Source organism: Oncorhynchus mykiss, chromosome 2 (assembly GCF_013265735.2).
Source record: "Oncorhynchus mykiss isolate Arlee chromosome 2, USDA_OmykA_1.1, whole genome shotgun sequence".
NCBI classification, from domain to species: domain Eukaryota; kingdom Metazoa; phylum Chordata; class Actinopteri; order Salmoniformes; family Salmonidae; genus Oncorhynchus; species Oncorhynchus mykiss.
Window position 1 is genome coordinate 66,656,098 of NC_048566.1, and position 10,557 is coordinate 66,666,654.

The 10,557-nt window shown below is 41.1% G+C and overlaps 1 protein-coding gene across 2 annotated transcripts; it reads left to right on the forward strand.

Moving 5' to 3' along the window:
* The first annotated feature begins 746 nt into the window (after positions 1-746).
* Positions 747-9,513, forward strand: LOC110494358 (tyrosine aminotransferase-like). Of its 2 annotated transcripts, none has more exons than XM_036953800.1 (12): positions 747-895; positions 1,735-2,018; positions 2,134-2,238; positions 2,650-2,717; positions 2,870-3,028; positions 3,885-4,023; positions 4,131-4,183; positions 6,560-6,712; positions 7,792-7,920; positions 8,061-8,144; positions 8,242-8,340; positions 8,467-9,351. In XM_036953800.1, the coding sequence occupies exons 2-12, from the start codon at positions 1,742-1,744 to the stop codon at positions 8,605-8,607; spliced, it is 1,407 nt and encodes a 468-aa protein (XP_036809695.1). In that variant the 5' UTR covers positions 747-895; positions 1,735-1,741; the 3' UTR covers positions 8,608-9,351. The 2 variants fall into 2 exon arrangements, with proteins under 2 accessions (XP_036809695.1, XP_036809701.1); XM_036953806.1 differs by having other exon boundaries at positions 831-895; positions 1,729-2,018; positions 8,467-9,513.
* Positions 9,514-10,557: the final 1,044 nt, after the last annotated feature.

Consider the following 10,557-nt stretch of genomic DNA (forward strand, 5'->3'; position numbering starts at 1 on the left):
CATCACGAGGGTAATCAACCCGAGTGAAGCAAAAAACAACAACAGTTATGCTGTAGGCTACCTGTTACATTACTGTTTTAAATAAAAATGGTCAAGTGTGAATTTAAAAAGTGTATAAATTGAAGTTTTATTTTCCACACATGAAGCAATTGCACTGTATCATATTCTACTTATCTGTATTTGACTGTATATACCTATTTAGCTTACTTGTACTCCTGTATACATACAGTACATGCTGTGGTCATTTGGGTAATTTGCCAGAAATCATAATTCACTTCAGAAACTGGATTGCAAAATAACCCAATGCATGGAGCATTGAAACACCACTGTCAAAACCAGTTCTAGAGAGACCATCGTGTAAGCAAGGTGTAGCTGTTCCATAGATTCGGGTCTATTAGCTTACTTACCCCCATTTTTACATTGTTTTTTTTTTTACAATGGAAAAAATCATGCTAATCCTAAACTGCACTCAAGATGACTGAGCCTCAACGCGTTTTTGAGAGCTCAGTTGTTAGAGGCTGAAATCAAATACTTTGATTCATCGAAACTGATTGATGCTTCTTTAGAAAAAAAAGATGTCCCATTCATGAAAATGTGCGCGTTGCGGACGAGGACAGCACATGGGGTCTCCTGTCACGAGTCTCGTATATATCCTTTGGAAAGAGTTAAATGATACAGTTAAACCCAAACCTTGAGGTGTTTCACATTTTTGGGAATGGTGTAACAGGCGTGTATGGCACAACACTCAGTCTCCACCAATGAAGTGATGGGCAGGGTTCAACACCCATTTTCGGGGGCTTGCTATAAAGCTGGTTTATAACAGACTTAAGTACATATAGAGTATTTTGCCTGAATTCCTTCATTTGGAGTGTGAAATTATTTTGAGATTGTAAAGGTATTTAAACATTATTTTGTCATTTAAATGTATGATTACGCATTTAACTACCCTTTGCAAGTAAATATCAAATGTATTAACAGGAAATTTTAAATCCTCTACGGGTCAAATGTATTATGACCAATTATTTAAGGTATAGCTCGCATGTTTATTATTACGCATGCAGAAACAAATATTACCTTATTTAAAAGAGATGCCTAAAGGCACTGTCGTTTCAGAATATTTGTTGTTTTTGTCTTATTTCAATTTTCTTATGTTTCTCATATTTTTGGGATAACTCAACGAGTTGATTAAATGATTAGATTTTATTAGGTTACATTTACGTTAATTAGGTTGATAATTTATTGTTCTTGCGTGATGTAAATGTGTTTTACTTCTTAGCGTATGGATTTTACAATGCATGTATTTATACTGGCTTGTGATAAGATAGCCATTGATAGACTTGTCCAAGTCCGATCAGTAGATGGCTCTTCATTAGGCCACCTTAATGTTCAACTGCGCGCATATCTTCATTTAATTTCAGAACAGTAAGCGCAGCGCGTTTGAGTTCAATCTGGATTTTATAGACATGGCACCTGTTGAATTTACATGGGTAATTGAACATCTGGGCTAGCCTACTTCTCTGCACTGATGTTTAATTATCCAACAAGTTTATTTGCAGTTTTCCAATGTATTATTTGTATATTCATTCATAATATTAGAATAGTATAGTATTTTATTTGTATGATATTTAAAAAAAAAAATGCAATGCAGGAATTATTCATCGAAATCTATTTGTTTTCCCTATCCTTTTCTCCCAATTTGACTTTTCTTCCTATCACCTCCATCTGGAGCTGCAGTTGCAACATGGAGGACAATTCCTATGTGGTCAAAATGAATGGGAATGGTGTCAATGAGAATAATTCTCTCAATGGCGTCAATGGAAAAGGTCTTAATGGGAATGGTATCCAACATAAGACTGTGAAAGGCAGTGTTTATAAATCCAAGCAGAAGAGCCGCAGGCAGAGATGGAACATCCGGCCCTCAGAGATGTCAATCAACACATTGAATCCCATCCGTGCCATTGTGGACGGGATGAAGCTCACACCCAACCCCGAGAAGCCCATGATTGCTCTATCCATTGGTGAGATGCTACACCACTATCTTATTTGCATATACTCCGTGTGTTCACTTGTGATGTGCAGTTGTCCAGAATTATGTTTCTTATGTACTCCTTTGTCTTCCTGTCACACCATCAGGGGACCCTACAGTGTTCGGGAACCTGCCTACCGATGAAAAAGTTACCCAGGCCTTGAAGGATGCCATTGACTCAAACAAATACAACGGCTATGCTCCGTCTGTTGGTAAGACTCATGCAAACCCTTTATCACAGCACCAACACTTCAAAAAGCTTGTCAAGTGCAAAAAACTAAGGATAGAGTGAGATGTTGTAAAATTATAATTTTTTTGTAAAGAAAATTACATGGTAATTGAGAAGATATGAGATGAGGCACAGCTAAAAGGGGAGTTGGGTGACTTGCAAGGGGTTGAGAGGTTGGATGTTATTAATGGAATTTCGGTCAGGGAAGTTAAGAGAGCTAGGTGAAATAGGGACATTTACCTGTCTGCAGATGAACTGAATAGGTTCCCCGCAGTGATTGATGATGATTGTAGCTCTAATGACGTATGCATGCGAAATCTCCCTTTGTCCCAGCAGACTACTGAATACAGTATACAATACAAAATATTAGCTGTTGTCTTCTACTCATCGACAGGTTATCAGAAGAGCAGAGATGTGGTGGCAAACTTCTACAGTTGCCCCGAGGCCCCCTTGGAGGCAGAGGTGCGTTTACCTGACTCATCCTTTATCTGCTTTTCCTCGTTTAAACTTTATTTTTCTTCACCATATATTCACTTCTGTCTCCCTACTGTAACTTTTCCCCAGAACTAGAGGACATACAGACCTCTAAAAATCTCTTGTTATCTTCCTTGCAGGATGTGGTTCTGACCAGTGGCTGCAGCCAGGCTATAGATCTGGCCATCACGGTGCTGTGTAACCCTGGAGACAACATCCTAATCCCCTGCCCTGGATTCTCCCTCTACAAGACTTTGGCTGTGTCTCTGGGCATCCAGGTCAAACTGTACAACCTGCTGGTGAGTACTGGAGGGAGAGGGGAGGGATTCAAATGGGAGGAGGAGTGACAAAAATAGAGGGAGAAAGAACAAAATAGAGGGAAAATAAAGCAAACAAAGAAAAAGCGGGTTGATATAGATTTTTTTTGTGAAGAGAAAGAGAGAGGGAGAGAGCAAGGGCGGGTCAAAATATATTGTTGAAAGCGAAAGAGAGTTCTTCACCAGTGAGTTCTTCCTCACTGCAAATCTGGCACTTATAAATCACATTGGATACTTTCTTTACTTTAGGCTTACACACACACACACACACACACACACACACACACACACACACACACACACACACACACACACACACACACACACACACACACACACACACACACACACACACACAAACCACATACATACAAATACATAAATACTTGGAGCTGCATATCATTTTGAATTTAATTACATCCATAACAAATATGAACAACATTTATAAACTGAATTCAGGTCACTCTGGGACACAGTTGTATGTCGTGACTCTTGAGGTCATTGTGTTTACATGACAACTGCACACAATGTAAAGAGCTGCTGCTGAGCCACCTTACAGAGCTCCCATTAAACCAACCAACTCTCAAACCAAATGAGTTTATAGTCATACTACTCGTCTCAGGGTGCAGTCCTAGCTTCCGTCATTAGCGTTTTATGTCTAGTCATGGGCCTCTGCTACCTGCCACCGCCCGAGACAGAGGTATGTGTAATGAGGGAACTAAGAGATCAAAGGTCAGTTGAGATAGTTAGGGCAGTGCAGAATCTGCAGATAGGTTTGTGTGTTTTCAAGTGCATGTGCCTGCTCTCTGCCTCATAGTGGCTTTGTCTGTCCTTGCAGCCAGAGAAGTCTTGGGAGGTCGATCTTCAGCACATGGAAAGCCTGATCGATGACAGGACAACCTGCCTGATCATCAACAATCCTTCCAACCCTTGCGGCTCTGTCTACAGTAAAGAGCACCTAAAGAATGTCCTCTCTGGTGAGCTCTGTTCATTCACCCCCTGAGCCACAGTGTTCCCTCTCACTGTAGCAAAATATAAGGATTTATTCTAAAACAAGTGTGACTGTGTCTATTCTCTTGTCTAGTTGCCTCCAAAAATTGCATCCCAATCCTGGCTGATGAGATCTATGGTGACATGGTGAGTTCAAGACACACACAGAAGCCTTCTCAGAAACAAACACAACACAGACAAACACTCATACAGACTAATAGAGAACTGCCATTGTGTCTGCTGCATAAAAGGAGAGGATAATGTATTGTCTTCTGGCATTGAGGAGATATTGAGCTTACTAGGGTCTAACACAGGGTGGATTGGGTTATGGTGGTCTATGGAGGTGTGGTGGAGTACAGTAATAGCCAGGTCAATCATCCAGGAGGAGGCTTCTAGTTCTGGGGTATGGCCTACGTGCTGGCCACTGGCCCTCATGTAATACATATTACCAGCGAGGCACATTCTTTAACATTCTGTAACAGGGAGGTTTTCCCTGGCTCAGCTCTGCTGGGTATCCGAGGAGACCTGCCTGACACGTCCACATCAGCACTGGGGGGATTAGGGGTGTCACAGGCTGAATGCAGGGCTGGCAGTGGCAGGGCAACAGTGCTGGGGTTAGGTCAGCCAGGGCAAGTGAAGGATGAGCCACAGAGGTAATACTGTAGTAGTGCTGAGGGATTAGTGCTTTTTGAGGACGGTTCGGTTTCGTTTAAAAAAAATAATAATTTCGGTTTCAATTACTTCTTTAAACATTAAAAGCACTATGTGGGTTGAATGCTGTAACAACACAGAATAAAACAGTGAATCAAAGTTCCATGATGCTTATCACATATAAACCATCATTTATTCACATTACTTTAATCAAATATTTCAGTTGATTTGTATATTACATTTGTTTTATCTGATAACTTTATAATTTAATTCCAAGTCATCATCTCATCTCTATAGAGCTGCTGCTGACAAAATCACTGTATTGTAGTTCTTCAAAGTAAATAAGGCATACTTTTATGCCTGCTGAATACCAACTATCAATCACTTAGATCATGTATTTTCAGGTAGAGATACCTCGTAAAGCAGCAGGTGTACCACCTCAAAATTGTCAGTAGGCACTCCTCTGCTCTGCTTTGAGGGTTGGAATTAGTTTAGTAATTTCCGAGAGTTGTTTTAAGATTTTATGGGGATAATTTAAGGTATTGGAATTTGTTTTTACCATTGTTGGGTGTTAAACAGCATATCTTTTTTAAATTGACATTCTGTAAGGTGTTTTAAGATGTGTTTAATAGGAGAACAGTATTTTTGCAGTATTGCTTGATGAGATTTACAAGAAATCTGTGTTTTTCATGATTAGTCCCTGTGAGAATGGAGAGAGGTGGTTGGGGTGATTTGTGAATCCTTTAGGGGGGGGGGGGGGTGATTGGGGTTGTTGAGTGCATAAATCACATGAGCTCTGAATCCACCAATGTCTCACTCAGTACAACAGAAGAACTCAGAATAACTGTGCACTTTTTCCACGTGTTTGCGATTAATGCAGATGTGAGGGTAGTATAGTACGAGAGCGGGTGAGAGGGTGGGGGGTGTTTAGGGGCTTCGTGGAGGCATGACGTGTCTGGGCAGCATCAGTTCCATCTCACGGTTAGAGGGGAATGTTTGGCAAGCACCAGGCTCTTTCCCTAAGGGCCCCTGTGGGCTCCTCTCTGTGGAAAAAGCCTATCGCTCACGAGAGTTTAGAGTGGTGCCAAAAATGCTCTGTTTGTAAATTAGGTCTGAGGTGAGGTTTAAGATGAGCTTTTTCTGAACTGTCAGTCACTGTGCTCTGACCAATAGGATGCGGGACGGATCCCAAACGCGACGTCAAGGCCTCATCTCTAATGAAAGCCAGCTTCTAACAATTACTGTACCAGCCCATCTGGAGTTATTTAACTTCTTAAAAAATGTGTAATTGGATTACAGTTACATACTCAAAAACAGCTTAATACATTTTGAATTACCCAATTTAAAATCAAGATGAGGGCTGCAAGTGTTTGCCTCAAACACACTGAAATGGCAGATTTTGAACATCTTTGAAAGTTGTGCTGAGCCACAGATTTCCCCTCTATTCTGATCTATTTGAATCTACAAAACTGCCAAATTTGCTTTCCTTGGTTGCTTTTCGCAGAGAGGTATTTTAATCAAAAAGGTCAGTCCCACTAAACATCAGGGTCTTTGTGTCAAAAGGACATTTTTGATTAGTCGACACAGCTCTACCATTTTCCCTTCCCAAGCTGGCCTTCAATCAGATTTATCTTGGATCCGTCTCATCTGTTGCATTTCCTTTTTTACTGGCCACAATCTGCTTGGTGGCTGGGTGTATTTTTCAAGACATTTGCCCAACCCTGAGTGTACTGCTCTATAGTGTGGATAGACTATACATGTATCACTATGTAAAAACACTTTCCCTTTAGTGTAAACTAACACTGATGATTTGACATTGTCCTCTACAGTGCTTTGTATTGATATGAGCGTTTACTGTATCTCCATTATCAGGTGTTTCCAGGTTGCAAGTACCAATCTATGGCGTCCCTCAGCAGTGATGTACCCATCCTGGCATGTGGCGGTCTGGCCAAGAGATGGTTGGTTCCTGGCTGGAGGATGGGCTGGATCCTCATTCATGACCGGAATCAAATCTTCGGGAAAGAGGTAAGTCCTTCAGCCTCTCACTAATTGCATATGTAAGGTCCAGTTTATCTATACACATACAATACACTACACCAGTGTTCCCTAACTGATAGGGTGATGTTACGTGGTCCCAGAGGTTTTCTGAGCAAAATCTTTATTTATTTTTATTCACATTTTATTGTTGGACGTAAAACACTGTAAAAAACGCCAACAAGTCAGGTCCAAGTGATTTTAATTTTGGAAATCTGTTCCAAAGTATTCCCACACATCATAGAGAGATATACACTGAGTATACAAACATTAAGAACACCTGCTCTTTCCATTGACATGGACTGACCAGGTGAATCCAAGTGAAAGCTATGATCCCTTATTGATGTCACTTGTTAAATCCACTTCAATCAGTGTAGATGCAGGGGAGGAGACAGGTTAAAGAAGGATTTTTAAGCCTTGAGACAATTGAGACATGGATTGTGGGAATTCTGAGAGTGTATGGGCTGGACAAAGTATTTAAGTGACTTTGAACGGGGTATGATAGTAGGTGCCAGGTGCATCGGTTTATGTCAAGAACTGCAACTCTGCTGGGTTTTTCAAGCTCAACAGTTTCCCGTGTGTATCAAGAATGGTCCACCACCCAAAGGACATCCCGCCTACTTGACACAACTGTGGGAAGCATTGGAGTCGACATGGGCCAGAATCCCTGTGGAGTGCTTTTGACACCTTGTAGAGTCCATGCCCAGACGAATTGAGGATGTTCTGAGGGGAAAAGGGGGGAGGGGGTGCAACTCCATATTAGGAAGGTGTAATTTTTGGTATACTCAGTGTGTGTGATTGTACACAAATGTAAGCAAGGTTTGAAATTATTATTTTAGTCAAATATTAGATCTGTTTGGGCTTCTTGCGGTCAATTTGCAGTCTACAAATTATTTGTAATTTAGTTTCGTCCCCCTGACCATCTGTTCAAGAAAAGATCGGCCCGTGTCTGAATCTGCTTGATGTTCCCTGCACTACACCAACATTCACACAGTTTAATTAGTCTGTGCATGTCCTCTGGGGTTTGAATCACTTCTTATGTATCTAATGTATTTCTCTTCTGCGTTTAGATTCGTCAGGGTTTGGTTAAGCTTAGCCAGAGGATTCTGGGAGCCTGCACCATTGTCCAGGGGGCGATAGAGAGCATCCTGAACGACACGCCCCAGGAGTTTTACTACAGAACCATCAGTTTCCTCAAGGTGAGTCCCCCTCCCTTGAACCTTCCCCAATTACTTTATTTACAGATGGTAGTAGTCTAATATATTGACATATCTGGATATCTGTCTGTAGGACTGTCCTACTGACTTGTCTATTGACTGGTTTCCTGCTTCTTTCTCAGTCAAACTCAGAGATCTGTTTCTCTGAACTGTCCACTGTTCCTGGGCTGACCCCTGTGCTGCCAGCAGGAGCCATGTACCTCATGGTGAGTCTCACGTGTTCAGAATTCTTGGTGTGGAGTTGGTAGGTGGGGAGATAATAGAACAGACCAGGATACTTAATGTGTGTCTTGGCATTTATAGGTGGGGATTGAGATGGAACACTTCCCAGAGTTCCAGAATGATGTGCAGTTCACTGAGCATCTGGTGACTGAGCAGTCCGTCTTCTGCCTGCCTGCTACGGTAAAACATCACACACATCTATCCATCCATCCATCCATCCATCTAATGGTCTCATCCATCCTTTTTGTCCACCAAAGGTGGAGAAATGTCCTTGTTCTGTCTTTTACAACTCTTCTCTCCCTGCAGGCATTTGAGTACCCAAATTACTTCCGGATCGTGGTGACCGTACCAGAGGAGATGATGGTGGAGGCATGTGCACGGATCCGGGAGTTTTGCCAGCGCCACTACAGACCCTGCAGCCAAGACAGCAACGAGCTGGACCAATGAGAGACAGCCTGAGAGAGAAGGAGGGAGACCAGAGAGTATGGATGTAGTAAGGGACAAAAGTGAATGTGAAAAAAAGAGAACGGGAAGAGAGCGGGTGAAAGAAAGAAGAGGAACTAGGGAAGAGGAGTGAGAAAATTATGTTGCACTGCAGGAGCAAAGGATTTAGTAAGAAAGAAGAGGAACTCGGGAAGAGGAGTGAGAAAATTATGTTGCACTGCAGGAGCAAAGGATTTAGTAATGTAATTGGTGGTCGTCCATCTTTGGTAACTTCAATTTATGAGCAGACCTGATATTTATATTTTGTACGGCCATTTTATGTTAAACTTACTTTGACTAATTATTTGGCTTCATGGTTGTACCAATTCTCAAGGCTCCAATGTTACTTTATATGTTGGGTCGACCAAAACCCCATTGGGCCTATAGAACCAGGGACCGGGGTTTTACCCACCCCTTTGTTCAAACCATGATGGGGTTAATGGTTGGGTTGATCCTACCAGGAAAACAAATGGAACTCAAGCACCAGCAGATTACATACAGTGCTTTCCATAGTCTGTGTTACATACTTTTTCTTGCTAGGATTATGATGCTCAACCAAAACCTTTGCTATCTACTTGTTAATCTATCTTCATGTAATATTGAATGTTATTTTTTTTATGTGAAAAAGTTATTTAAACCAAAGTAAAGCTATGAAATACCTGTTTGTTTGTTGTGACTCATTAGCTCATGGTAATATAAAAACTAAATCAAAGGATGTATCCACTAATTTATTGATTATAGTTTGTTATTGAGGCCTACACCCAATCCAGACATGGGGATTTGACCTGAGCTGACCTGTCCATCAGTAAAGTCATGTAACAGCTTAAGGGTTGAATCAGTCCAGAATGGGGATGGACATGGTTAGGGTTTCACTCACTGGTCCTTTGTCTTTGACACGCCTGCATGTACCCAGTGTTTATGATCAGGTGTACATCTTCAAAAGACTTCAAGATAATTAAAACATTAAAACATGAACACGATGTTGAATGACTTCAGTCTTGAGCTGTTGTCATTTCATACATTGTTTATTCAGTACTCTTATAGATTTTCTGCCAGAACTTTCTCTTACACTAATGTTATACCCCCTAGAAAGATCTCGAATCACCTTCAGTTTCAAAGCGCTATGAAGGCTCTCTTGGATTTAAAGAAAACAAACATCCTCGCAAATAATACATGTTACATTGGAATACTTCCCATCTTACTACACACAGATACATTTATCAGTTTGACTATTTGTACTGTAGATACACTTGTGGTTCAATGGTATGCTTCTCAAGATGATTGTAAAACATGAAAAATCAGTGTGATGACTGACTAGCATGAAATCATTCATTGCTGATACTAGAGCACAATCTACTGTTTGATATATGAATTGCATCCTCGGACCATACTGAGCAGATTCAACATGGTCACATTGTTTGTCCTCCAGGACCTGCATACCGGAATGTATTTGCATTACACTACCAAAAACTTTAAATTTAATCGACACTATTGTGCAATATCACATATATCGCACAGTGCATCTGCCTATGTAATCTCACACCTTTCCTACCACATATTGTTTGGGCATGAGGATCCTGTAGTCTAGGTCTACAGTGTTTCCCCTCTGAAGAAAATGTCCCTTAGGACATTCCCCTGAGTCTTTACAACAGCCCTCGTTTCCCGAGTGTACACAAAAATACACAATAGTGGTGAAGTACTTCTTACATTGTTCAATTGTAACTGGAATGATAAGGAAGCGAGAGAGCAAGAGAAACAAGTCCCCGAGTGACCTGCAGCTGGACAATCTGGACCTGGTGCACTTCTCTGTAGGACTGAAGGTGGGATTACAGTACATTTACATTTTAGCAGACACTCTTATCCAGAGCAATTTACAGTAGCGAGTACATACATTTGAATACTTTTTTCATAATG